The sequence below is a fragment of the Catharus ustulatus genome, chromosome 26 (genome assembly GCF_009819885.2).
Source record: "Catharus ustulatus isolate bCatUst1 chromosome 26, bCatUst1.pri.v2, whole genome shotgun sequence".
Taxonomy (NCBI): Eukaryota; Metazoa; Chordata; class Aves; order Passeriformes; family Turdidae; genus Catharus; species Catharus ustulatus.
The window spans coordinates 4,388,453-4,416,215 of record NC_046246.1 but is presented as its reverse complement, the minus strand read 5'-3'; the positions used below and the strand labels follow the sequence as shown (position 1 = coordinate 4,416,215).

The following is a 27,763-nucleotide window of genomic DNA, read 5'->3' as shown; positions in this document are numbered from 1 at the left end:
ACGGGGGAACACGTGGGTGGAATCGTGGGGGGAACCTGGGAGGACAGGAGGGACACCAAGGGAGGACACAGAGAGGATACTGGGGGGACACGGGGGGATACTGGGGAGATAATGAGGGGACACGGGGGGACACTGGCGGGACACCAAGGGGGAATCACGGGGGAGACGGGGTACACGAGGGGGAATCATGGGGGGACAATGGAGGAGAAGAAGATTGGGGGACACGGAGAGGCATGAGGAGGAGTGATGGAGGATATGGAGGGACAGTAATGGGGTGACATGGGGGGACACGGGGGGGAACACTAAGGGAGGCATGGAGGGGACACGAAGGGAAGACGAGGGGAATATACGGGGAGAACATGGAGGGGAGTCCTGGACACTGAGAGGATACTGGGGGATACTGGGGAGACACTGGGGGAGTGGGTGTCACAGGGCGAGACCCCCGGGGACAGTCACGGGGTGTCACCCACCGGGAGACACACAGAGAGAGTCACAGGAGGAGCCCCAGGGGACAGCCCAGGGACGATTCAGAGAGAGACAGCAGCAGTCACAGGGGGTGTCTTGGCAAGGAGAGCCACGGGGAGACGTCATGCGGGAGTCACGAGGAGTGTCACAGAGAGACACCCACGGGGGTGTCACAGCGAGTGTCACGGTGGGACTCACGTGGGGAGTCACAGGGGGAGTCACGGGGAGAGATCCACAGAGAGACACCCGCAGGAGGAGATCCATGGGGAGACAGAGACCCCACTGGAAGAGACCCATGGGACATGTCCATGGGGACATCCACCAGGAGATCCGCAAAAGCCCCTCTCCCACCCGACAGTCCGCAATTTCCCACCCCGCAGACATGAATTTCATTTCCCACCCCGCAGACATGCATTTCATTTCCCACCCCGCAGACATGCATTTCCCACCCCACGGACACAAAAGGACGGGAGACCGGTGAAAGGCGAGCCCGGTGCCGGCCATGTCCCCGCAGGGAAGTGGCCGCTGGCCCGGAGTAACCAAAGTCATCTTTATTAATTGCGGCGGTTCGTTACAATAAAAAGGGAGCCACGTGTCACGGTCACTGCACGGCGCTGGCCGGGGCGGGGGCCGGGGGCCCTTCCCAGGCACATCCCTAAATCCGGGGTGCAGGGGGAGTGGGGTGGGGAAGGGTTTCGGGTGGCTGAGTGGGTGCTGCCGTCACGGAGGTGTTTAGCACCGACGGACCCCCAGGAGCGAGGCGTCCCCCAGCTGCCTCAGATCCCACCGCCCTGCCTGAGGGCCTGGGCGAGGTTTGGCCCCAGATTTTGGGAGCTACCTGGCACCCACTGGCACTGCCCTGGGGGGGTGGCTGGTGATGCTGCGTGGGGCTGCTGGCGTGGCAGAGTGAGGGACGGGGGTGGGGTCCTCCCCGCTGTGCCACCAAAAGGGACACTGAGGGGGACAGGATGCTTGGAGAACGGGGTTAAGGGCAGGGATGAGGCAGATGCAGCCTCCTGCCCCTCCACACTGCTCTGCCCTGGAGGGAACTCCCCACCCTGTCCCTGGCTCTGTGCACAGTGATGGGGGAGCTGGGAACAGCCACATCCCAGGGTGTCCCTTGGCCCTGAGAGGCATCAGGTGGTGACAGGCTATCCTGGGGTGTCCCATCCCGCGGGGCTCTGGGAGCTCACGGGGAAGGGGGAAGACCCCTGAGGGGGTCTCTAGCTCCACACTCAAGGCGCTGCTGCTGGCCATGTCCACACTCCCATCCCAAGCCCAGGTGTGGTCCTTGTCACTGCAGGTGGGAACAGGCTCACTGGGGCAGCATCTCCCACCTGCAGCAAGGCACGGGGGGGACTATTGCCTGTCCCTGGCTAGTGCCACATTGCAGAGGTGCTCCTGGACTCCAGGCTGGCAGGAGGGAAGGACGGACAGATGAGGGATGGACTGAGGGGAAGGAGGGCTGAGCAGGAAGGGGAGAAGCGCGTGGCGATGCTCCGTGCGAGGGAAGCGGGGCGGCTCGCCGTGACCGGAGGCTTCTGCTGCTCTGGCCCGTCCCACCAGGCAGGACACAGCGCTGGTCACGTGTAGTTTCTGGTTTATTCCTCGGGTTATATTTATATATGTATATAGGGGAGGGAGCCCTGGGTCCCCACGGCACCTGAGCCGCAGGCGGGGAGAGCAGCGAGGGGACCCCTTTGTCCTCACCACGCCCCAAAGCCTCGTGCCGGCAGGGCAGGGCTGGGGGGCGGTGGCTGGGCAGGGGCTGGGGGCCCGTCCCCGCCACACACCAGGGGATTGCACTGAGTACAGAGAGGCAGGGGGGCCTGCCTGCAGCCCCCTCCCCTCCAGCCCGGCGGGGCCGGGTGCTGGAGGTCACCTCTCTTTGGGTTGGGATGCAGGGGCGGGTGTGCAGAAGGGCTGGGGAGTGGGAAAGGGACAGAAAGCTGGGACACAGCCCCAGGGAGGGCAGAGGGAGGGAGAGCCCCGGACCCCAGGAGAGGCTGGCAGGGGCATGCGGGCGGGAGAGGGGGGGTAAAGGGACGGGGCAGAACCGGGCTTTGCGTTCACCCGCCGTCGGATCCACGAAAGGGCTAAGATAGAAAAGAGAGAAGCTGTGAGTGGGGCCAAGAGTTGCCCCAGGGTGTCCCCGCGGCCCCCCATCACAGTGAGCTACGGCCGCGCCGTCCAGTCCGGGTAGAAAAGCGGAGGCTGCGGTCACAGCCGGGTCTGCGCCTCGGGGATGTAGATCTCGATGCTGTCCGCGCTCTCAGTGGCCGAGCTCTGGCGGAAGGACGCGGCTCGCTTGGCTGCCAGGAGCCGCTTGCGGGCCTCCTGCCGCTGCCGGTCCACCGAGTCCAGGGAGCGCTCCTTCACCGGGTGCACCTTGGAGCGCGGCGGCTTCTTTGGTATCGGGGGAGGCACCTTCTTCTCCTCCTGCGCACACAACAGGGGCTTCAGGCTGGGACCTCCCGGGAATGGGCATCCCAGGGGGCTCCCCACAGCCGCTGCTGTGGGCACTAAAGCCAAAGCCGTGGTGGGAGGCTCCACAGACCCTCCCAGAGGCTGCAAGGCAGGGCTGCACTTCCCTTTATCCATCCCGTGCCAGGACCTGCCCGGCCCTTTGCAGGTAGCTGGGATACATCAGTGGGAGAACAGCTCCTCTCTAGCCTCACTTTTTCCCACCTCTATTTTTCAAGGGGTTGCTAAAAGTAGCCACCGGTGACAGCCCAGCAGTGGATTGGGTGCAGATGTGCTTGGGGATGAGGAGGGAGGGAGAGGTGACAGGTTCAAGTGCCTGCCCTTACCTTGGGCTCCATGATCTTCCACCCATTGGCCTTGAGCTGCTGGAGCTCCCCAAACTTCATGCTGACATCCTCAATGGAGAGCTGCAGGAGGTCCCAGAAGCCAGCCAGATCTTGGAAAGTGGGCACGGGGAATGCGTTGGGATCCTGTGGGGACAGAGGGACAGAGTATCATCCTCGTTCATCAGTGGAACACTGGCTCTGCTGGCCATGGGGCCACCTCAGCTCCCCTGTGCTGGTGGCTCTATGTCCAGCTCTCCTCCATGGTGGTCCACAGTCACTGGCTGAGAGTATGAGACCCCCGCCTCCCCACCACAGCTGTCCCCAGCACGGCTGCCCACACTCACCATGTTCTGCTGGCAGAGGCGGTAGAACTGCTGCACCTTCTGGGACATGAGGAGCTGGGCACTGCCCACCGCGCTCCGGATCTTCTCCAGGACTGGGGGGGAGAGCAGACAGTCACAAGCAGCTCAGAGCCCTCTAACACATCGTGTCTCTTCTCTCTTTCATATCCCTCCAGCCCCAGAGGGTTTCCTGATGTTTCTTGCCCTCTTTACCCTTTAGTGAAGATGCTCCAAGGTGGGAGCACTGCAGGACTGTGCCTCTCTCAGGACCCCCAACCCTTCTCTTTGCTGCCACACCACACCCCACCCCACTCACTCTCCTCGGGCAGGTCATAGTCCTCCGCCTCCCTCTCCATCTGCTGGCACCAGCCCTCCATCTTCTCCACCTCTGCCTGCAGCAGTTTGATGAACCACTCGCCGTCGCGGTGGCACGGGGAGGCGCGGCCGGAGTCGGGGAGGCTGCGGGAGCCCCTCTCTATCCAGGCATCCCGCCGGGGCACCTCCACCGTGTCGTACTGCAGCTGGTAATCCTCGCGGTACGCCCACTGCCCCTGCGTGTGCACCGTCTTGTACACGGCGTACTGCCGGCCCGACTCGGGCTCCGAGGAGTGCCGCTGGAAGGGCCGCCCGAACTGCAGGGCTTTGTCCTCGGTGGCCACGGCCAGGCCGGTGAAGCCCTCGAGCTCCAGGTCCGCCTGCACGCCTGCTGTCACGCTGTTGGAGCGCTTGAAGCGCGCTCGCCTGCGGAGATAGGGAGAGCGTGGGGACCCTCACAGCCAGCAGGGATTGTCCTGTCCCCCCTCCAGGTACCACAGGGCAGGGCAGGGTGAGGGATGCCCACAGGTAGGATGGGGCTGGGGATGCCGGGGTGGATCCCGGAGCATTCAGGGCCACAGGGACAACCCTGAGCAGCTGCGATCTGCCAGTCCCTCATCTCCTCTGCTCTCAGCCTGTTTCCATGGCTACCAGCACTGGACCGAGGATGGAGAGCAGCGTGCACCAGGCTGCATGGGCACAATGCCGGAGCTCCCCTCCCGCAGGCCATGCAGGTTCTGGCACACCTGGCATCCCCATCCCAGCCAAAATGTCATAGTTAGCTGCAAAAATGCCCAAAGGTTCATCTGCACCCGGCATGGGCTCAAAGCTAAGGGCTGAGCCCTGCAGAGGAGACCCAGCACAGGGCAGGAATAGGACAGCAGTGAGGACAAAGAAAAATCCTACCCCATGTGGGGGCAGCTAGCCTGGAATGGGGATGTTGCTGAGCTCTGTTTCAGCTCGAGGGGAGAGGGGAAAGATGCTGTGAGGTAGGGGTGGTGTGCAGAGCTCAGGAAGCCCCCAGGAACCCAGTGCCTCAGTGTAGGAACTGTAGCAGGTCTCAGCCCAGTCCATGTGGTACCTTTTGTCCTCCTCCACCTGCACCCCGATGGAGTGGAACTCCCTCTGGCTCCGGCTCTCCGTATCCGAGTCAGACACGGCCTCAACCTGCCAAGGGGCAGAGGGAGAGCGTTGGAGGGCAGCCCCAAAATGCAGCGTGGTGGCTCAGCACGGCCCACACCACTCGAGCAGCCCTCGGGGAGGAGCGGAGCCCACCTGGACGCCGATGGAGGGACGCCACTTGCGCTGCCGAGCCAAGCTCCGCAGCTCCTCCCGGCCTGGGATGGCCTTGATGATGAGTGTGGAGGGCTTGGGAGCAGCACGGGGCTGGACTGGGGGCAGGTCGAGGGCCACAGCCGTCACCTTGGAGCTCTCCAGGCTCTCAGCCGAGTTGCAGCGGGCCGTGGCGTCTTTGGACCAGGCGGGGCTGCGGCCGACCTCGCTGGGCAGGTAGCTCTCGTGGGTGGACTCGGTGCTGCTCTGCGCCGTGACAGAGATGAGAGGTTTGGCTTTGGTTCCTGGAGGGATGGGAGGTGGAGCTTTTCTGTAACTGAAGGCTGTTGTGGGAGAGGCGCAGGATGAAAAGGCACGTGAAAACACAGACACTTGCTCATTTCCCGCCACGAACAGGGGCCCCGGGGAATGCTGCCCATCTCCCATGGCCCCACAGGGTTTACCCCTACACTGGGTTAGATTTGGGACAGAGTTCAGAGGGGCTGTTGGACCAGGTTTTGGGATTGGAAAACACCCCAAACCCACGCTGGTTTGCTGCAGCATCCAGCAAGGGGCAGAGATGGGGATGGAAGTAGAGGAAAGAAGGGGATGACAAATGGGTGCTGGGGACACAGAGCAGCCCCCTGACTGGGACTGGGTGACAAGCAGGACGCTCACACCCTGTCCTGGGCACTACAGGGGCTGAGGGCCAGGAGGAGGGCAGCAGCAGCCCTTGGCAGGTGCCCAGGTGAGCAGGCAGGGAGATGTGGGGTTCCCTCACGCGGCCAAGCCCTCGCCACCCCCCAGGACTCACAAGTGCTGGGCTTCAGGATGCTGCTGGTGATGGGTGGCCCAGGAGGGGCCGACATGGAGAAGAGTGAGAGACAGTCATCGTCCTGGGAGCAGCCCGCTTGGATGGCCCGCAGGTAGCTGTGGCTCCGCATGCGGAAGCAGCCGGGCAGGTCCAGCGCCTCCACGGCCTGCGACTCCACCTCGCCAAAAACCGACTCGCAAACGGCCTCAAACTGGTGGTTGAGCTCGTCATTGATCTGGGGAGAGCAGTGGGTGAGGGTGAGCCAGGGCAAGGGATGCTCAGAGTAACAGCTAACACATCCCTGCCCCAGCCTGTGAATCCTGTGCCACGGAACGTACCTGGCCGGTGGTGAAGGAGCGCCCGTAGCTCTGTCCCCGCGGGAGCATTCGCGGTGGCGTGCAGCAGCTGGGACAGTTACAGATATATGAATCAGAATAGTGCCTACTTGCAAACCTAATGAGAGACAGTGGGAATAGAAGGGATGGCACCAAAAGCAACACATTCCAGCAGAGCATTCGGAAACGCAGCCACAGCGATTCTCCCGCCGGCCACTGCTGCTGTCCCCACTCCTCGCTACCCCCAAAACTGTCACCCACTGGGACTGGAGCACGTCTCAGTCACCTCCCTTTGGACATGCCTCTTCTCCCTATGGTCTGCATGTGGCTGCAGCAGCAGGTCCCCCCAGAAAGCCCAGCATAGCCATGTCCCCCCTAGTGCCCTGACACAGAGCAGGGACAGGGCTCGGTGCCGCTGCACTGGCGAGTGCGGCTGTGAGCAGGGACGGTGCTGTGAGTGGGGACAATGCCGTGAGCAGGGACGTGCCACTTGTCTCCCAGGGAGCCCATGGCCCCGCTGCTGCCTGCAGTGCTGGGATGGGGCTGGGAGGCAGCAGCCCTTACTTGGTCCTGGCCTGGTCGGCGCTGGAGGAGCGGCGGTAGCTGTCTCGCCGCGTGGCCGCCCTGGGCAGCACTTTGGCGCTGATGTCCGAGTCGGCGCTGTCCTCGTCGCCCATGGCCTTGATGTAGCTGCCGCTGCGCATCCGCCGGCACGGGATCTCCCCGTCCTTGCCCGCCGGGTACCCGCTCCACTCGTCCTGCGGCACCTGGAGCAGGAGGCAAGCGTGGGAGGATGTGGTGGCCAAGGTCCCACGGGTGGGATGCAGAGCCGAGCCCAAGCCCAGCCCAAACCCAGCACATGTGCCCAGCTCCCCTGTCCTCCCCACGCACCCCAGAGCTGCAGGGACAGACCCTGGGAGCTCTGACCCCTTTGGAAAGCCCCAAAATCCAGCAGAGCGGATCCCTCCTAACAGCCACAGCTCCCCATTCCCACAGTGTGGGATGGTGCAGCAGCTCCCACCTCACGGCCCCCCTGGCAGGAGCGTCTGGGCCAAATCCCACCCATGCCAGCGCAGCACCCGCCTGACGTATCGGGCACCAGCCCCGCCACGTGCTGCTGACGCCAGCACCACGGGGTCCTTATAGGGCAGGGGGATGGTGTCCCCTGGGGCCCATGGCAGGGTGGTGGGGCCAGCACCCTGCCCCGATGTCCCCAGTGCTGGAGGAGATGGGACCCAGCCACCCCCACCCCTGGCCTGCACAGCATTGCTGCTCCCTGTCTCCTTCCCCCAGGAAAGGGAGAGAAGAGTTAATTAGCTTTTAATTGGAAGGGGGGTGACCTAGAAGGGAGCCCAGTGATAAGGCAGGCAGTGGCACCCAGCCAGGCACACAGGCAGGATAAAAGCAGTGAGAAGGGAGCAGGCACAGGGCTGCTGGTGGCCCTCAGCTGACAGAGCTGGGCTGACCCCAAACCCAGCACAGGGCAGGAGGCAGCAGATGAGCTTCGAGGGGACAGCGGGGACTGGCACAGGACCATGGGAATGGGGCACAGGTGCTGGGGACACAGAGCAGAGCTGGAGCATCCCCACAGGCTGCTGGATGGATGGGTGCAGCTTGCCCCACAGCACAGCCAGCCCCAGTCCCCTCACCCTGCCCAGCCCCTCACCTGCAGGTACTGGTACGCTCGGTCTTTGGCCTTTGCTTCTTGAAGCATCAAGGTCTTCTCGGTGCCGCCGGCGCTGGGATAGGCTTCACGGGCCTGGCTGACGGTCATGGTGTGCCAGGCACTCCTCTTGAGCGTCTGGCCATCCAGAGACATGGACATGCCGGCACAGGCCAGGCATTTTCCTTCCCCGCCGCCCTTTAGACTCTTCAAGGTCAAGTCTCTGAAGGCACTTTCGGGAGCGTCCACGCAGTACTGGGTGCCCTGGTCGGCGGCGTGCCGGCCGGACACCATGTAGCTGCTGTCGCTGTCCAGGTTGTCGTCGGAGCTCCACCAGCCCAACATCTTGGACCGGTGCCGGGAGTCCACCTTACGGTCCTTGCTCTTGCTGCGCTTGCCGTGGCGGGACTGGTGGTGGTGGTGGTGATGGTGGTGGTGGTGGTGGTGGTGGTAGCCGTCCCCGCGGCCGTCCATCTTGGCGCCGTTGTAGTCCCGCTTGGCCGGCGCCTCCAGGGAGTGGGACTTGGCGAAGAGCTTCTGGACGGAGTGGACGAGGTGGCGGATGCGGCTGGGGCTCTCGCTGCGGGGCTCGGCGCCGCCGGCCCGGGGGTACTGCAGCGTGTGGAAGCCGTCGTGGTGCAGCGGCAGCTGCTTCTCGAACTGGTCCAGCAGCGTGGGGGGCAGGCGGTTGATCTTGCTGGCAGGGTGGGCGGTCGCCATGCATTCGTCGCAGGAGTCGTAGGGCTGCTGCGCGTGATGCATCCTCGGGAAGGTGCTGCTGGCGCTGGCGGAGGGCGGCTCGCTCAGGGGCCCGCCCGGGCACTCGCTGGCCGCGCCGGGGCTCCGCGCTGGGCAGTAGGGATGCTCCAGGGAACACGGCTCGCTGGGGCTGAGCAGGTACGGCGGCCGGGCCTCAGGGCCGTGCGGGATGTAGTCAGCAGGATGCTCGCAGTCCTCTGGGATGCAGCGGCAGCGGTGGCCGGAGGAGGGCTGTGTCTGGCTACACTCCCCATGGTAGCCCTTCATCATTTCAGCACCCACCCCATAGCCTCGGCATCTTGCAGGGATGCCCCTGCGGGCTCATCTGTGGGGACAGGGACAGACACAGTGTCAAGATCCCCTCTGCACTCCCACCACCGACAGAACATTGGGGCTACGTCACAGGAACCAGCTGAGAAGGCTGGAAAGCCACCAGGGCAAGATTCAGCCCTGGATGAGGCCCTGTGAAGCACCAGAATCCTGACTTTCCACGTGGTGACAGGAGCACAGTGCCTGGGCCAGGGATCTGGTTTATCCCCAGCTCAGATGCTCCAAGAGGGCAGTGGGAAGGAGAAGGTGCTGCCAGCAGCAATGCAGGCAGCAGGGCCTGCAGACGGTGAGGGAGGACACACTGCCATCAGCAGATCCTTGTTTTCTTCTCCAACACCAAATATTATGAAGTGTTTCTCCATTAGAAAGCGGCTCTGGCTGAGTTTTTCAGCCGTCTCGATTCGCAGCGCCGCTAATGAGCTGCCGCGGGGCGCGGGGGGGCCTCGTTCTGATCTCTCCATCCAGCCCCAAGAGCAGCTGTGGATGGGGACCCACGATCCAGGGCTCTCCTGCCCTGCACGCCCTTTGGATGGGCAGTCAGGAGCAGAGGTGGCAGTGCTGTGTGAGGGGCAGGAGGATGGAGAGCACCAAGCCAGGTTGAGCCTGTGCCAGCCAACAGAACCACCTGCACCCATGGAAGTTTGTGTGCCTTACAGCCCCTCAAAGGCTCTGTCTTTGGTTTGACTGTAAATGAGGAAATTACTTATTCTCCAGAGTATCTCAGCTAATTAACAGGCATCGTTAACGCTCTCGTTGTCGTATTTGTGCAGGGTGCTGCGGGCAGCACGTCTCCCAGACTGGCTGCAGGGAAAGGTGACCGTGGGACGTTCCCTGTGACACATGGGGATTTGACCATGGAGACTGGGAACGAGGGACACTGGGAGGGCCAGGCTGTGTTGGTTGTGCCCCCAAGCAGCCCTGGAGGACAGACAGCTGGGGCTACCCGAGGGGTGTGGGGGTAGGCAGCAATGGTGTTTTGGCTCTGAGCAGCACACAGGGCCCTGAGAACACATCTGCCCTAAGCCATCACCACCTTCCTTCCCTGCTTCGAGCCTGGATGGCTCCATCCTGCTCCTCTCCCCATCCTCAGATCCCGCTCCTGCTCTAACAAAGCTCCCTAATTGCTGAACGGAAGGTGCAGCTGGTACAGAAGATGCTTCTCCCCTCCCGAGAGAGTTGCTGCGAGGAGCAGGAGCAGCAGCGTGGGCTGGAGCTGCCTCCCTGCCCTGGGATCGAGCAGCAGGATGGAAGGACGGACAGACAGACACGCTCCCAGCCCAGCTCTGCCTCCGCGGGCTGAGCTATCATCTCCTGCTCGGGGAGGGAAGCTCTCAGCTGATCCAAATATTGCTGCCGCGGCGGCAAGAAAGAGTCAAAATATCCGCGGAGCCCGTCAGCACGAGCCCGCCGGGCTTTTGTGCGCCGCAGGTGCAGGAATTCAACAAAGCCGGAACCGCAGGCGAGGCAGCGCCGCAGCTCCCCCGCACCTGTGGAGCGCTGGCAGGGGAGGGGACGTGTCGCGGTGGAGGATCCATGTCCCAGCTCGCCAAGGCGACTCAAGCGTCTATCCCCTGCCCAGGGACCAGCCTGGCTCCCTAAGGATAACTCAGGATGGAGAAGGGGTTGGGAGGGGCTCTGTGGGGCTCAGCACAGCTCAAGGTTCCCCTGCCCATGTGCCAGCAGGAATGGCCGAGTGATGGGATGGGAGAGGCCACGGAGCCCACTCCTCTCCCCTGTCCCAGGAGGGCAGTGTGGGCAGGCTGGCACATGGGGCTGGGGCAGCTAGCCAGAGCGTGGCTCATGGGCAGATGGCTGAGAGCTGGAGCTGTGTCCCTCCAAAGGCCAATCCACTGAGCAGCCCTTGGGATGGAGGGATTCGTGCCACCAAAGCACAGATTTAAGTCAGGGGGAAAAACTCAGCCCAGCTGAATTTTGTGCCATTTAACACCAGGGTAATTACCACCAGTGGGAACCTACCGCCCACACAATTATGTGCTAGGATAAACTGGAAGAGCATAATTACCATTACAAATAACTCACTCCTTGCCTTTATTGCATCCAGCGCCTGGAGAAACTCCCACCAGTGGCTCCCCACCACCACCTCCCTCTGATGTCTCTCCCCATTGCGAGGGTCAGCACAGGGAGGAGAGGGGCTCGTAGTCCCTGGTGCTCCAGGCCATCCTGAAATTCAGCCTGCTGCCTAATTTCCCCTAGGAGCACTTGGCAGAGGCAGTTCCCTTTCACAGCAGCTGCCCCATGAGATCTCTGCCTTGGAGGCAGCACCGTGCCAAAGCTCAGGGATTCAGGGCAGACCTGCCAGGAGTCTGAGTTTTCCTGGGACCCCATAGCAGCCAGGATCTTCCCATCTTTGCTCCAGCTCCAGAAACACCAGTGGGGAAGTGAGAGGACATCAAAACTCCACCACAGTGTGCGAGTCTGGCAAACTGCCCTGACACAGGGCAGGGCCAATTTTCCAGCACTTGCAGGTCTAACCCCAAGAGCTGGGGTCGATGTTCCTGCACTCAGAGGTCCTGGCCCCTGCCCTTCTGCAGCAGCCCCACCATGGGCAGCCCATGCCGGGGTCCCTGTTGGTGGCACTCACCGCCCAGCGCTCAGGGGGATGCTGTCCTCATGGCCCCGCCAGCAGCAGCTCCTCCACGCTGGGAATCCCTGGGGCAGCAGGCTCTGGGGGAGGAACAGGAGCGGGATGAAGTCAGAGTAAGGGTGTTCCTCCCCAAAACCAGTCTGAGCCACCTCCCCGTGTATTTTTTATCAGCCCAGCCTTCCATCCTGCCCTGAGGCCACACTACACCAGCACAGCAACAACTGAGACAGCTCCTCACTGCCACGGCCACGTGTTTCACTCAGTTTAGCCCCAAAACCATCCCCAGTCCCATCCTGTTATGCAATTCCCTGCCAGCGGGTGCCAGAGCCAGCCCAGCGGCCACCTCGCCATCGACTTTCATTTGCTCCAGATCCGGCCACTTGCTCCACAAAGCCTCCTCCTGCCACCCCAGCTTTCCAGCATCACCAAAGGGACTTTTTTTTTCCTGCTTCCAGCTCTGCAAATTAATGCGAGGTTCTGCTGGCTTGGGTCCTGCTGAGGACCTTTATGGCTTGGGATGAAAGAGGGAGAGAACAAACACGCAGCATGAGCGCCCGGCACCGCGCGCGAGCTGGAGCCGGGGAAAAAAATAAAATAAAGTGTTTTTCCCACTTAGGGGCTGAACAAATTTGATCTACGGTCGTCGGAAGAAAATAAATATGGAATACCGCCAGGTCGTTTCCACCATGCTTTTAATCTATTTACTCTTTCCCTGCTCATTGTAAGGGAGAAGGATTGTGGAAAGCAAACATTTTATTTTATTACTAATTGCACTGTTATTTTATGAGGCTGAATTAGTAAAATTTACTCAGCCTGGAGGAAAGAAAAGAGGGGTTTAAGTAAGAGATCACGTAATTTAGCACAGAAAGGGGAAAGAGAAAGGGGAAAGGTGGAGAAAGGGAAAGGGAATAGGAAAAGAAGGGCAAAAAAAGAGAGGAAAAGAAAGGGAAAGGGGGAAAGGAGAAAAAGGAAAAAGGAAAGAGGAAAACAGTGTGAGCAGGATGCAAAGATCACAGAAAGTACACTGGCTGCAATCAGGAAATCAAAACCAATTACTGTTAATAAAAGAAAACAGAGCAGCTGCAGGCAGGCATTGCCTGCAGAGGGCTGTGAGGGGCAGGATCCAACTGGGCACCGCTGGAAAAAAGGGATGAAGCAAGATTTTTTAAAAGTCATGAAAGATGAACACAAGCTGAGGAATAACAAATGTGAGTGGAGCAGGAAGTGTTTACTGAGGCTGCTGAGAAGGCCACAGAGGCCAGCACAGCTGGTTGGGACTCTGACAGGGCTGGGGGGCTCTGAAATCCCAACAAATCTGGGTGACCCTGACACATCTGGGGGGCTCTGTCACCCCAATGGGGGCACCTCCCCTGGCTCAGCCCTGCCTTGACACATCCCTTCTCCCTGAGCATGGCCACTTTCCAGGCACCAACCCCAAACCCACGGTGCCCGGGGCTCCAGCCCAGCTCCACACGCCGGGAGGCTGAGGACAGGCCGTTCGACGGGCTGGGCACGTTATTAAGCACATGATGATTAATTTTGGCACCAGCCCCAGCTGCCTGACAGCTCCTTCTCCAGGGCTGGAAGAGCGAGCGCGAGAGGTGCTGCCTCTGCTGATGCAGCGGTTGGTGGGATGAAAAATCCTGCAATGCAGCACTGCTTCTTAATGAGCCATTTGTCTTTGAGTCTTCTTCACTCATTACCATGCCGGGAGAGGGATGGGAGTTGCCCCACGTCCCCATCTGAGCAATTACTCCTGGAGCGGAGCGAGGAAATACGGCCACGACGCGCCCAGCTGCCAGGGATCCCGGCACGGCCGCCAGGCTGGGACTCCCCGCCACAACACCACTGACTCTGGCTGCTGCCACCACAGGGGGAACAGGAACCCCCTCCCTGCACAGCACACACAGCCCAGGACCACCCATCCTGGCCCCAGACCTGATCCTCTGGGGGTAAGAGCCGTGCTGCTGTGCTGGGTGTGCAAGGGGCTGGAGAGTCCTGGAGCTGCCAAGGCAAAGCCAGTGGAGAAAGGAGTTTGGGACTCCATCCCAAACCTGGTCTTGGTGGAAGAGCCACATCTTCAAAAGAGCTTTATGATGGGGAACACCTGTAGGCAGCCAGATCCCAAGAAGCTGGCTGAGAAGGAAAGAGGTGGCATAGGGAATGGGCTGTGGCAGCATTCCTGTGTAGGTGCAGGCAGAGGAAGGGCTGGCAGGGGGGAGAAGCCAGAAGAGCCACGGCACAGGCACCTGCAGCCCCCCACAGCAGCGCTCATCCTGCCCACAGGAGCCGGGACAGGGCACATGGGCAATCATCTGCCAGAGGAGCACAGCCAACTGTGTTGGGAAACCACCGTGGAGGGACCCCCAGGCCAGGCAGGGCTCCAGAGACCCCAGCCCGTGCCAGCTGGCACGAGGATTGTGGGCACTGAGCCGCACGGATGAGCACCCATCAGCGGTGATGCCCACGGACAGCTCCCCTCCCACGGACACACTCGACATCTGCCCGCACTGCCCGGGGCCAGCGGCAGCAGGAACGCTCCTCCAGTGCCCTCCAGGGCTTGGTGGGGAAAGGGGACATGCAGGTGACACCAGGGAGCCCAGGGACGGAGACACCACAGCCTGGTGTTCACCTGCAGTGAAGGGAAGGGACAAGCAGGGACACCCCCCTGTGCTGTGCTCACTCTCGGGGCTCTGCCCACATTCCCAAGGCACTTCACTCCAGCCACCAGCGGTGCCCCAGGTGGGTGGGGGGCTCCAGTGTCCCCCAGCAGTTCGATTTGTCTGTGCCAGAGGGACCTGGGGCCATGGCAGCCCCCTCTGGCCCTGCAGCTGTGCCAGCTGGCAGCAGTGCTGGATGATCCCCATTTCCCCATCTCCCCCATTCTTCCCTCCCATCCATGGAGCCACCAGCGAGGCCGAGGCTTAAGGAGCCACTTACTCCCCAGCCACGCTGTGTAATGACTTAAGCCAGGATCACTCCAAAGCCTCTTTGGTGAGCTCAGGGCAGCACTGAGGGTGGCAACAATGACAGCTCTGGCTGTCTCCTGCCCATTCCCTCCAAACCCCTGGGCAGGCTGACCCTTCCATCCCCAGCTTCACTCCCACTGAGCCCCCAGCAGGCTGGCGCTGCCATCCCTGCCCTGCTCAGGGCTCTCACCTGTCACCAGCATTGCTCCTCATCCTCCTTTCCCCAGCACGTGGCACTCTCCACTCCAATCCCAAATAACATCAATCCCAACCGGTTCCCTTCACAGCACCATCCCCTCCCACGGGGCTGCAAGTGCTGGAGTTTCCAGGAACAGCGAGGAAGCAGAGCCCTTGTCCCTGTGCCAGCAGGGATGCTCCGGGCCATCACGTCCCATTCCCAGGCTGCATTCCCTGGGGCCAGGGCTGGGATGAGCACAGTGAGCCCGAGGCATGGCACAGCCCAGCTCGCCAGCAGAAGACCCAAACTGCCGCTTTAATGGATGAGCTTAATTTGCAAAGCTGATGAAAACCTAAATATTTAAATACATAATTCTGCACAATGCTCTTAGCGCGGGGATAGAGCACGGGGAGGGGGGGCATGGCTGGTGAGTGAGGACACGGTGGGGAATGCTCTGGTGGGACCACCTGATCATCTGGGCCAAGAGCACCTTCATCACAATTTGGGGACCATGCACACCCTCACCCCTAAAGCCAGCAGCACCCACAGAATGGGTGCTGTGGGCTGCTCTGCTGTTGGCACTGGAGACTTGCTCCACCACCAGCAGCATCCCAGAGAGAAATGTGGGGAAAAGGGAGTGTGGTCCAAGCCAGGAAGCTGTGAAGGGCAGAGGGACGAGCCCCCATGGAGATTACACCACTGATATTCCTGCTACAACAGCTTAGAGATAAAAGAGATTTGCGGGATTTACCAGCAATACAAATTGAATATTTAATTTTAGATGCAGGGGAGGAGCGGGGGCTCATCCCAGGGGTGCACAGAGGTGTGCAGGTGGTGGGCTCAAAGAGGTGTTTCCAGCTCTTGAAAAAAACTGGTGTCAGGGCAGGAGCCAGAGGGGCTGGGCATTGTCTTGGCAGTGGGACTGGGCATCCCCTGCCCAACCTGCCCCATATCCCACCAGCCGCTCACCCACTGCCAACTGCACGGCACAGCCTCTGCCAGCACGTGGGATCTCCTGCAGGATCATCCTCAGATGAACCACGTGTGTGGGCCCAGCACCAGGGATGCTCTGGGGTGCTCAGGAGGGGTCCTGGCCCCACATGCTGTCCCCAAGCCAGCCCCGAGCCAATGTGTGGCTGCTTCGCTGTGCTCCCCTCTGCCCTGACCAGGATGTACCCAACGAGGCTGTGCCTGGTGAGGATGTCCCTGGATAAGGCAGGACATGGACTTTGCTGGGAATGGGGCTGGAGGCAGCAGGGAGGGAGGCAGATCTCAGTATGCCGTGGGACGGGGTGGAGAAACCCCCAAGGGGATCGAGGCACCCTCTACAACACCAGAGCAGGGACAGAGGACAGGCAGCAACAGCCCCCTGGCAGCTGTGAGAACGGGGCTGCTGGCTGGCCCCAAACCCAGCATGGGGTCCCTGTGGTGGCACTGATCCAGGTGCCCGTCCTGGCTCCCCACTCCACGGCTGGTGTGCCGTGCTGGAGCGGGTGCCACTGCAGGGCGGGCTGGGGGAGGACGGCAGAAGATGAATGAGGGAGTCGGGAGGCTAATGGCATTGTCTGGAAAGTAGGTCGTGTGCTGAGCAAAAAGATATTTATATCAAAGCTCGTTCCCCCGCAGAAGCTCCCGAGTCGGGTACAGGCAGCACCACGAGCCCATGGCCGCTGCTCCACACCCCCGTGACACCCGTGACACCCTCATGGCACTGCCCACCCCCACGGCACCCCCTGGCCCACCCCAGGGCCAGCCCTGCCACCCTGGGCACCCTCCAGCCCCGGGGCTGCCCCGCTCAGGGGTGATAGTGCCAGAGGTGAAGTCATCCTGATGGAATGGCAGCCACGGCAGCTTTGCCTTTTGCTGGCCTGGCTGCAGGCACTGGGCACTGAACGGCTCCAGGTTATTTTTATTTTAATGCAACCTTTGCCAAGGTGTGATACTGCCCTGGACACTCCCCAGATGGGCATGGTCAGCCCAGGATGGCCACGGCGGGTCCTGCCCAGCCCAGCCTCAGGCCTCTCCCAGCTCTGCCCATGCTCCTCACATCCTGCACCACCCCTGACCTGAGCTTGGGCCAGGTCTCAGCCTTGTTGCAAAGCTCAGTCACCTCCTTTCCCACTGGGAGGATCCCTGTGCTACAGGATCCCTTCCTCACACCTCCAGCCTTCCCAGAAAAGCCAATAAATCATCCCAGAGAGCCCAGATGTTTTTTTACCCCCTCTGGCCATGCTGCCCCGGCTGTGGACATGCCAGCAGGCAGCCTTGGGGCCATCCAGCCCTGCTCTCTGTGCCCCTCCCCACCCCACACCTGGCAGCCCGCGATCCAGCACAGGAGCAGGTTCATTTCCCGTAATAGCTGTGTCGGCTGAATTTACAGCCTTGCTCCGAGTTATTAATAATAATGGCCTCACTCTTAAGTAGGGCTTTTCATCTGCCTCAGAGCCCTTTCCAGAGGACGTCTGCAGCATTATCACCATTTTATTCTCGTTTCAGTGGGCACGAGAGTGAGATGGAGAAGGGGCAGCTGATCTGTGGTGTGGGGCAGAGGGAGCCTGGCCGCAGAACCCCCGGGGAGGCTGGAATGCCAAGGGATGCAGCCACATGCAAGGGATGCCTGTCGGGATGCAGCCCCAGCACCGAGGCTCCTGCCAGCCGTGCCGTGGTGATTTACACCGGCAGCGAGCCCGGGCCCTGCCGCACGGATAAATCCACTTCAGACAGCGATAAACCAGCGTCACCACATCGGTAATCCGCAGCACTCCCACCGCCGTGAGGAATCCAGGGGCAACGCACGTGTGCCGATAAATCCCGGACTTGTCTCAGCAGGGAGGTCCCTGGGGTGGAAATCCCCGGTGGAGCCGCGGCCGGAGGGGTGGGTGCAACCAGGCTGTGATGGGAAACGCCAGCAAGGGAGACCCTGGGGATGGATCCAGCACATGGAACTCGCAGCGGCCACGTGGGAGCGGGGACATCCCCGAAACGCCCCCCGCATGTCCCCCCGTGATGCCCACCCACCCCGGGTGTCTCCCTGCCGTGCGCCGCAGCGGGGCTCGATGGGCAGATTTATTCCCCTGTAAGAGAGCTTTGATCTGAAGTTATTTTTTGTTTACTAGCAACAAGGCATTGTAAATACATCTTTGCTGATAATTATAGAGTCTGGGTGCACACCTTAATCTCCATAAAATATCAGATGCTACAATTTGCCTGATTTAATGAGATTGGAGGCTGATAAGCCGCTGAGGTAAGCTGTAAACTTGGGGGGGAGGAGGGAAACGATTGCAAATGTGCTAAACCGCCTTCGTCCTCCTCCTCCTCCTGCCGCTGCCACGTGCCCAGCCCGGGAGCGTGTGGCCAGCCCCGGAGCCCCCTGCCCAGCTCCCAGGGTGTGCCCGGGCTGTGCCGCAGCAGCTTCACGCAGGGATGGGCATTTAGGGCAAACGGAGCTTTTTATACAATTTACCTCATTAAAACTCCAAGAGCTGAGCGCGGCACCGGGCTGTGGCCGGGGGCTCTGCCTCGGCACACTCTGTTCCTCACGGCCCCCGTGCCTTGCCAGGAGGGAGGCAGCACAGCCCCAGTGCCAGGCCGGGTCCATGTGCCAGCCAAGGTGCAAGGACAGGGTCCCCAGGGGCGTGGGGCATGGCTGGGCTGCACAGGCAGGATGCACGTGTGCCCACATGTGTCCATGTGTGCCCAGGTGTGCCCAGGTGTGTCCAGGCATGCACAGCCCCGCCTGGCACCCCTGGCCATGCCAAGGGCAAGCTGGGCAGAGGGGTCGGTGCCACAGGGGACTGCACAGCCAAGGCCACCAAGGCACGTGTACAGCCATGCCCTCGCCACGTCCCTCCGCAGACACGGGCGTCTGTGCGGTCCCAGGTGCCCGGGGTGGGGGTCCCCTCCCGCAGGGATGGGGGGGCCCTGCCTGGAAAGCAGGAGGCTCCTCCCGGTAACGAGCAGCCCCGTTTCCACAGCAACCTTAAAGGCCCACAGGTGCTGCCTCAGCAGCGGACTGGCTGTGGCATTTCTGGTGGACACCCAACCCATCCCCCTGCCCAGTGCCCTGGCCTCAAACATCAGCACTCTGTCCCCCCAGGTGGCAGCTGGGCTCACCCACAGCCCCCTCCCTGCACTGAGACCCCCCCAAAGAGTGCAAACCCTCTGCTCCAAGAGAGATGGGACCCCCCAAACCACCCCTGTGCCCACCCCGACGTGATGAGGAGCCGGTGGTGACCTACAAATGTCAGACTGACGGGTTAATTACTTTCCCTCTTCCTCAGGCCGTTATCAGAAGGAATCAGGCGTCACCTGAGACTGTTAATTGGGCTAATTATTCCAGTTTCAGATTTTAAATAATTAGTTACTGTTGACTCCAGCCTGACTTCCGCGATTTTCTAAAAAAAGGTCGAATGGTTCCTGGATCCCAAAACCCAAGAGATGGGTGGAGGGGTTGCAGCAGGGGCCAAGCACACCAAGACCCCTGAGCTGGCCGGGCACACTGGGGACAGCGTGGCTCCCACCAGTGCCTTGTGCTCACACTGGAGCTGGCAGGAGAGGGACATCCTCTGCCTCAGTGGCAATGGAGGGACACCAGGAGAGGGAAGGGGGTATGGAAGCACAGAGTGAAGGGTGAGGGAGTGGGAGGGAGCCCCTTCCTCCCTCCTTACCCCAGCATGGTGACAGCTGCCCCAGGCTGAGCTCCCTGCCCAGGATGAGCCACAGGAACCCCCTAGCAGAGCCCATGTCCCACTGGGCACCTCATCCCTCCTGGTTTGACTCCCCAGGGCTCAAATCTCAGTCCAGGGTTTTCAGCAGCTGTGATTTTCCCACAGGGAAACCCTGTGGGCACTGGGCAGTGGGCACACGGGCAGCAGCTGCCCTGCAAAGGGTGATGGTGGCCAAAACGATATCTGGTGCCCACGGGCTCCCTGCAGGGACTACCTGTCACCTGCCCAGGGCATTGCACAGAGGGACAGGCTGGACAGAGCGACAAGCAGAACCAGCTCATCCCCAGGCTCATTCCCTCAGGAGCACCAAGATTTCTCTCAGCCTCATCCCCGCTATTAATAGCCTTCACTAGCCTCCTCGGGAGCCATTTGCATATTTGATTGCAACTCCGGGGCGGGGCAGGGCCCTTCAATCAGCCGCTCCCGCAGTCTCATTTGCATGGGTTGACATTTTGTTCTGGGAGCAGTGACACCGGCACTGCGGTTGGGGACACGGTTCTGGGGGGCCGAAGTGAGCAGGGTGTCACCAACCAGCAGCGCTGCCCCAGACACTTCACCAACCTGTGTAGGGCCGGCAGCCCCTCCCTGGCTGTCCCAAACCCGGCAGGGAGTGATGGAGCCTTGGTGGCCCGTGTCCCCACGTGCCCTGCCCTGCCCCGCTCTCCAGCCCGACTCACAACACCCCGTCCCTGTCCGACCTGCCCGGCGGGACGATCAGAAGCGCCCGGTGCAGGGAAGGCTGTGCCCAGCCCTGCGGGCAGGGTGTGGGGTGACAAGCACAAAGCTCTGCGTGGTTTCCCGTCCCACCGGCCCTGTCTGGAGCTGCCGCACATCAAAGGTCAGGGGCAGGGCGGGACGTCCCCAGAGAATCCAGGGGGACCCCGAGTCCCAGTGCTCCCCGGGCACCCCTGGAGGGACAGAGGGCCGGGTTAGGGCTCGTTCGCCGGTTCGTTCTGCGGTTCGGACCCGCAGAGCGGGGCCGGGCACGGCGGCGGGGATCAGGACCGCGGACAGCGCCCGCCGCCAGCCACCACGGCCAGCGCCACCACGGCCAGCGCCACCACGGCCAGCGACACCACGGCCAGCGCCACCACGGCCAGCGCCACCACGGCCAGCGCCACCACGGCCAGAGACACCACGGTGACCGAGGCCGCCACGGCCACCGAGGCCACCACCACGGCCACCACTGTCACTATGGCCACCACTGCCATTGCCGTGGCACCACCGCCACCATGGCCACCACTACAAACTCCCGCTACGATAAACTCACACCGTTGTCACCACTGCCACCATGGCCACCATGGCCACCAGTGTCACCACACCACGCAACATGTGCCACGGGCGGCCGTCCTGTGGCCCCACCACCAGCCCCTGTCACAGCCCCAGGCCAGGGATGTGCCAGACAGCGGCAGGAGGAGCTGGGCAGCTCCAGGGCCCCGGGCAGACATAGCCGGGAGCTGTGTCCCAGGACGTTCTCGCTTCCCCCCGGCTCTTGGCACCACTTGGCAGGAAAAAACAAGCCAGGGTGAGGCGTGGGATCAAGCCTCAGGATGACAGGGATCGGGAGAGGTCTCTGCTGCTTCCCTCCCTCCTGCCTCAGTTTCCCCTCCAAGAAAACACACCAGAGATACAGGTTTGTGTCACGGAGAGGCAGGGAGGTGGGGGAAACCATGGAGAGGTACGGAGGGACCCAACTGCCACTGTGACTGTGCCAAGGAGCGAACTGAAGACAGGCAGGGCTCGAAGCACAGATGTCGGCACCGGCTGTGCCGCTCCCTGGCAGCGGGGCCGTCTGGCAGGCAGAGCTGGGGCTCCCCAGCTCCATCCACGGACCGACACACAGACACACAGACACACAGAGGCGACTCTGCCCCTCACACACGCAGAGGTGCAGCCCTGCCCTGCTCCCCACACCCCCAGTGAACAGTCCCCACTCAGCACACCCCCTCCCCCAATGCTCACGGCTCCCAGCCCCCACCCCCAGCACACACCCCCCTGCAGCACACACAGCCCCCAGCCCAAGCAGACTCCCCAGTGCACACAGCCCCCAGCCCCGGTGCACCCCCACAACACACACAGCTCCCGGCCCAGCACACACAGCCCCCAGCTCCTCAGGGAACGGGAGCAGAGACCTCCGGGCTGGGATCTCCCCATCCCGGTCGGGTGAGCTTCCCGGCTGTGCCGAAGCTTGTCTGAGCGAGGGCTGGCCGGGAGCCACGGGCTGCACACCGAGGCGAGAACGTGGCTGCCAGGGAGGAGGACTCGGCCATGAAAGGGTTAGGGCTGTGGGGCTCCCTCTCTGCCCGGGCCGGGGGGGCTCTCTGAACTGGCACAGCTGGGCACAAAGCAGGGCTCTCTCCCAGGACTGGGGCTGTGCAAGGCACGGAGCCTCCTGAACGCAGCCAGGCCCTCTCCCCTCCCACCCACCGCCCCACTCACCCGCTGCCGCTGCTAAGCCATGAAGTTGCCGGCCTGGGCTCGGCAGGAGTCGGAGGATGGCCGCGGCACAGCGGCTGGATTCCCTCTGATCCTGCAAATTCCCCGCGGGCCGCCCATGCCGCGGCCAGGCCGCGCAGCGAGGCCGGAGGCGTCCCCGGGGTCACGGCCACCCACGGCAGCGCAGCGGCGGCGGCCACGCTCCGGGTGCCGACACCGGCACCGGCACCTCGCAGCCGGCGAGAGGCGGTGGCGGAGCCGTCGCCCCCGCGCGCTGGGGACACACCCACGCGCGCTCCCCGGCGCGCTCGGCCACCCCCGCGCACCGACACGCACCCCCGGGAAGGGGCTGCCCACGCCGGCAGCGCCGCACGCCCACGCACCGCCCCGCACGCACGGACCGACACGCAGCCCCGCACAACGGCTGAGGGACGGACAGGCGGCCCCGCACGGCCAGATGGACACGCGGCATCACACACTGATGGATGGACGGACAGGCGGCCCTGCACGGCCAGATGGACACGCGGTCCCTCACACTGATGGATGAATGGATGGACACACAGCCTCACACATTGATGGATGGATGGACACACGGCCCCACACACTCATGGATGGACGGACAGCCAGCCCGACATACTGATGGATGGACGGACACACGGCCCCACACATTGATGGATGTATGGACACACAGCCCCACACACTGATGGATGGATGGGTGGATGGACACCCAGCCCCACACACTGATGGGTGGATGGACACACAGCCCCACACGCACAGACGGACACCCGGCCTCACACACTGATGGATGGATGGGTGGATGGATGGACGGATGGATGGATGGATGGATGGATGGATGGATGGATGGATGGATGGACACACAGCCCCACACACTGATGGATGGATGGATGGATGGATGGATGGATGGATGGATGGATGGATGGATGGACACCCAGCCCCACACACACAGGTGGACCCTCGGTGGCTCAGCATCGCTGCATCTGGACGACTCCATGGCCACGTGCACCTGGCTGCTCCCACTCACAGCATCCCACGTGCCCCACACCCACACACTCCTCTGCACCCACGGGCACCTGAGTGCAGCCCTAGCCCCCAGCCAGCTCCCCATACACCTGATGTAGGGGAACCAGGTGATTCCCCTGCCATGGGGCTGTCCCAGTGTGGGCCCAGGGGAGCCTGAGGCAGATGGGTGTCATGACACAAAACATGAAACCTGAGGCCATCCCTCAGCTCAGCTGCACAGATGGCACAGAGCTGGGGATCATCAACCACCACAGGGTCTCACCCCAACACCACGTCTGGGGACACCAACCACAGCAGGGACAGCCACTTCCAAGCCTTACAGTGTTTCCCCAGTACCAACCAGTTCACCACATCCAAACAAGTGCCCCAGCACCTGCTGTGCCACCACAGCACCTGCATCCCTTTGGGAAGATGAGAGGTTCCCCAGGAATGGGAAATCAGCAGGTTCTGTCACAATGGAGCTCCATACCTTCATCTTTTGTAGTCCTCTCACTCCAACATAGCACCCCCCACATGCCCACAGGTAGGCTGTTCTCCCCCTTACCTCTGCCCACCAAAAACTTCAGCTAATTCCCAGCCCAAACAGCTCCTGATCCTCCTGCAGGAGAAGGCCAGGCAGGCAAGGAGAGCCCATCACCACCCACTGCCCGGAGCTGCCGATTTCGGGCCAACCAGACTCCTGGTGAAACACCGAGCGCTGGCAACCACGCTGCAAACATCTGCTCTTCCAACAGCATCGTGATTCACAGGCTATTAATTGGGGCATGGCAGCTCTGGGAACTGTTTGCATCCCCTGGCTTTGCTCAGAGCCACAACTCGCTGCTGACAAGGTCTAGAGGCCGGAGACAGAGCCAAACCTGGCCGCAGTGGAGCCGCACCGGGACCGGCCGCGGGGCACAGTGCCCAGCTCCCACACCAGCTGCACGGACACCCGGGAGCTGTGCAGAATGAGCCCCAGGAAAGCAGCAGCAGTGGTGCCCAGTGCTTGGCAGGAGCAGCCAGAGCCACAGTGCCCAGCAGAGCCAGCTGGCAGCGGGCAGGCTGCCGCTCTGACAGGGTGGATTGGCGGGTGCTGGGGGTGCTCTTCAAGTTACTGTCACCAAACATCAGCGTGTTTCCATAGTGTCTCCCAGCTGCTGAGCCACTCACTCCCAGGGGTACTCACTTCAAGGGGAGCCTCGGAGCAGACCCTGCTCGGGCAGCACCAAACAAAGGCTGTGGGGAGCCTCCAACAGCAGCCAAGAGGAATCTGAATTCAGAGGCTGATTAGAAACCATGTCATGACTTCTTCCTGCTCCAGCATTTTGGGGAGGAGTGAGCTGGGGGGCGACGTGGAAAACCTAATTAAGATTGAGGGCAGGTTGCAGAGGCACTGACAGAGGCACTGCAGGAGCACAGCTGCTTGTGGGAGGGGGACACCGGGTGCTGCAGCACCCCTGGCCCCACAGAAATGGGGAAGGTACAAATCAATTCTCCTTAATCCAATGGGCACTTGCCCTGCTGCCATGTGCTGCGGTGGCTGACAGAGAGCAGCCCGGCCTCCTCCCAGCTCAGCTTTTGGACCCATAGTGGCCCAACCCTCTCTGTCCTCCTGCCAGTGACACTGTACAGCCCTGGGAATGAGCTGCTAAGCAGGACAAGGGCGAGCAGAAGGAGCTCAATCCTGCCCGGTTTGGAGGAGGTGAGTGCTGAGCTATCTGCCCTGTCCATGGCTGTCCATGTGGCCCCCCCGTGCTGCTGCTCATAGAGGGACCAGGCATCACAGGGCCATTGAGATGGCCACGATCTGAGGCCACTTTGTCAGAGCAGGCTTTACATCTGGTTCTTGGGGATGGCAAAGAGGCCAGGCTGAGGGGGCACTACACAGGGTCTGCAGCACCAGGCACCACTCTGCACATCCCTCTCCTGTTGCCCTCCGCAGCACCTGCCATGCCCTGTTGGCTCAGGGCTGTCCTCCCTGCTGTGAGGAGCTGCCACCCCATGGCAGGGGTGTCCCCCAGGACACGTCCAGCCGCAGCCCCCGGCCCCCGCCCGCCCCGCGAGTCCCCCGCTGCTGGCACGTCTCGCCTGCTATTCTTAGCTCTCCTGCGCTGCACTCTCCCGGCAATGGCACCGTATATTACTATTATTGCTGGCTGCCAACGTCTTGAAGCAGGCAGCCAGGATCGTGATGGGGCTTCCACACCCCTGGTGACCTGTCATTCGGTCCTTGCTGGGCTCTGGTCTTCAACAGGCTATTTCAGGAAATCCAATTTGATGGCCAGAAGGAGCACAAGCCACACATTCATCCCCTGCGCTGGATCCAGGCTCCTCCTGTTTCTGCTCAGATCCAGATTTTAGCTTTGCCTGTGTTGGCAATAAGGGCCAAGAGTCACCTTTGGCTGGGTGGGATCCAGGGTTTCTGCTCAGCTTGTTGGAGAGATGCGAGCGTCTGCAAAACCTGGATCTGGAGCCCCAGCCCCCACCGCAGCAGCACCACCTGGGCATGAGACCCCAGCACAGGGCCTGATCCTACCCTTGAGGGTGGGCAGAGCTGGGGAGACCCACACCAGCACAGCTCCCAGCCACCCACACAGGCTCTGTGTCCCACAGGTCCGGCCACAGCTCTGCCTGGGGAGGCTGAAGGAAGGGGCCCCCGTAAAGCACCACCAGCCTGGGCTTCCCAACACTCTCCATTCCTCCCGTGTCTTGCCCCAGCTGCTGGGAGCCAGGCCCAGCAGGAGGACTGAGAGGGCTGGGGCTGCTCCTCCGAGCCCACGTGGCACAAGCCTTGGCACTCAGGAGAGAGATTTGGGTATCAAGCTCAGCACCATCTCACCCTGGCTTGGAGAGAAGACACCACGATTTTGTCACCCCTTTTCCTGGAGCAGGAATGCCTGGAGCTGGTCCTGGTGTCCTGGCTCAGTGGGGTAACAACCCAGGGCAGCCCCAAACTTGGCTCACACCAACCCATCCCCACATCAGTGCTCCCTCCACCCCCACAGCCAAAAGGGTCCCCTCCAGGCTCGGATGTTCCACGGTCACTTTGATGGCTATTTTTGTATTCCCAGCCCTGCCAGAGCTGTAATAATGCTTGAAAGGGCTGACATGCTCCTTCCAGCCATGCCCATCTCCCATGGCCTTCCCCCTGCTCCATCTCCACTCAGAGAGAGTCCTCAAGGGCTGGGAGCCATGGATGCATTTGGGGAGGGTGGGGGGGTCAGTGGAAGCACAGAGATGAGAAACCTAGAAAGATCAAAAATTACATCCATTTCCTAAAAGAGAATCTGCACTGCTGACCAGATCCTGCTCCAATTTGCACCAAGGCAGGCTGCCTGCTCCCAACCTGGATTCCCACGGGAATAACCAACACCGGCAGCCGGGCTCTGTCCCCACTTCCTGGCCGGGGGACAGGCAGGGATCAGCTGTGGGTAGCGCAGCCCTGGACCCCCCGAGGGAGGTGACATGCGGGACTGGATGTCACAGGATGGAGAGAGATCAGCGGTCCCAGCGCCAACTTGCTCTGCAGGTTTGGCACAGGATGGAGGGACCAGACCGACTCCTCCAAGAAAACCCAAGAGTCTGGGGGAAGGAAGGCGGCAGGAGGAAGGAGCACCCAGAGAGGGGCCCCCGAAGCTCAGCTTGCCTACCAGGCAGGGTTGGACCATGGCGCCTGGATGCACGGTGATGGGCACGGCTCCCCACGCCAGCTCCCGGCACCCGGCCGGGCACGGTCCTCGCAGCCAGCGCCACCCCCCCGGCAGGATGGGGAGGGGGAGCCCACTGGGCTGGGGAGGGGTCCCGGGCCTGCCCTGAGCCCTCCGCAGCAGGAGAAAGCAGGATGGCTGGCGTCGCCATCCGGGAGAGGCTGGAGGGGCTGCGAGCTGTGCCTCCCTCCCCAGTGCCTCGGGCAGCAGGAGATGGGGATGCCCGCTGGCACCCCTTCTCCCCCCACCCCCACCGGGGAATCCTGGCGGAGCTGAGCACCACGGTACCGGTGAGACATCCCCGGCCATCCCCCGGCTCTCTCCTCCAGCACCCCCCCAACAGACCCCGCTCGGCGGGGCTGGATGGGTCCGCAGGTGACACGTCCCGTTCCCGCGGGGCCGGTTCCGCACGGCTCCGGTGAGATCCCCCCTCCGCACCGAGCACCGCGGACCCCCGGGACCGCTTCCCCTGCACCCCCCCCACACTCCGCACCGCGGACATCGGGGACCGTCCCCCATTCTGCTCTGGGCACCGCAGTACCCCCGAGACCGGGGCCACCCCCGCCGCTCTTACCCCGCTCCCGCCTCCTACATCCTCCGGCGGCTCCCGGGCGGTTCCCCGACGGCCCGGCGCGGCCGCCCCCGGCCCGGCTGCTCCCGGCCCGGCTCGGTTGGGCTCGGCTGGTCCCGGCTCGGCCCGGGCCGGCGCCCCGCGCGTGGGAGCGCGGCGGGCGGCAGCATGCGAGTGGCGGCGGCCCCGCAGTGCAGCGCGGGCGGGCGCGGAGCGGCGGGAGCGGAGCGGGGCCGCCGCGGCGCCGCCAAGACACGGCGGTGGATTTTCCCCGGGAGCCAGAGCGGGCGGCGGCGGCGCAAAATGGCTCCGGTGCGGCTCTGCCGCCGCCTCCCGGCGCCCCGGGACCCCCGGGGGGGGAGAGCGGGGGCAGCCGCACGTGGGGCCGGGGAGATGCTGGCGGCGTGGGATCTGCCGGGATGAGTGGTACCCACCCGTGGGCATCC

At 62.5% G+C, this 27,763-nt stretch overlaps 1 protein-coding gene across 3 annotated transcripts; it reads right to left on the bottom strand.

The window, feature by feature from the left end:
• Nucleotides 1–943: 943 nt before the first annotated feature.
• LOC117007480 (disks large-associated protein 3-like) lies at nt 944–27,407 on the bottom strand. Of its 3 annotated transcripts, none has more exons than XM_033080696.1 (12): nt 27,321–27,407; nt 11,707–11,789; nt 8,019–9,099; nt 6,917–7,119; nt 6,356–6,470; nt 6,018–6,252; nt 5,207–5,547; nt 5,013–5,098; nt 3,933–4,357; nt 3,620–3,711; nt 3,276–3,419; nt 944–2,904 (listed from the first exon to the last, which is right to left on the bottom strand). In XM_033080696.1, exons 3-12 carry the CDS (start codon nt 9,042–9,044, stop codon nt 2,686–2,688), a joined length of 2,886 nt encoding a protein of 961 aa, XP_032936587.1. In that variant the 5' UTR covers nt 9,045–9,099; nt 11,707–11,789; nt 27,321–27,407; the 3' UTR covers nt 944–2,685. The 3 variants fall into 3 exon arrangements, with proteins under 3 accessions (XP_032936587.1, XP_032936590.1, XP_032936588.1); XM_033080699.1 differs by having other exon boundaries at nt 6,356–6,422; XM_033080697.2 differs by lacking the exon at nt 27,321–27,407 and adding an exon at nt 22,023–22,174.
• Between the last annotated feature and the right edge of the window lie 356 nt (nt 27,408–27,763).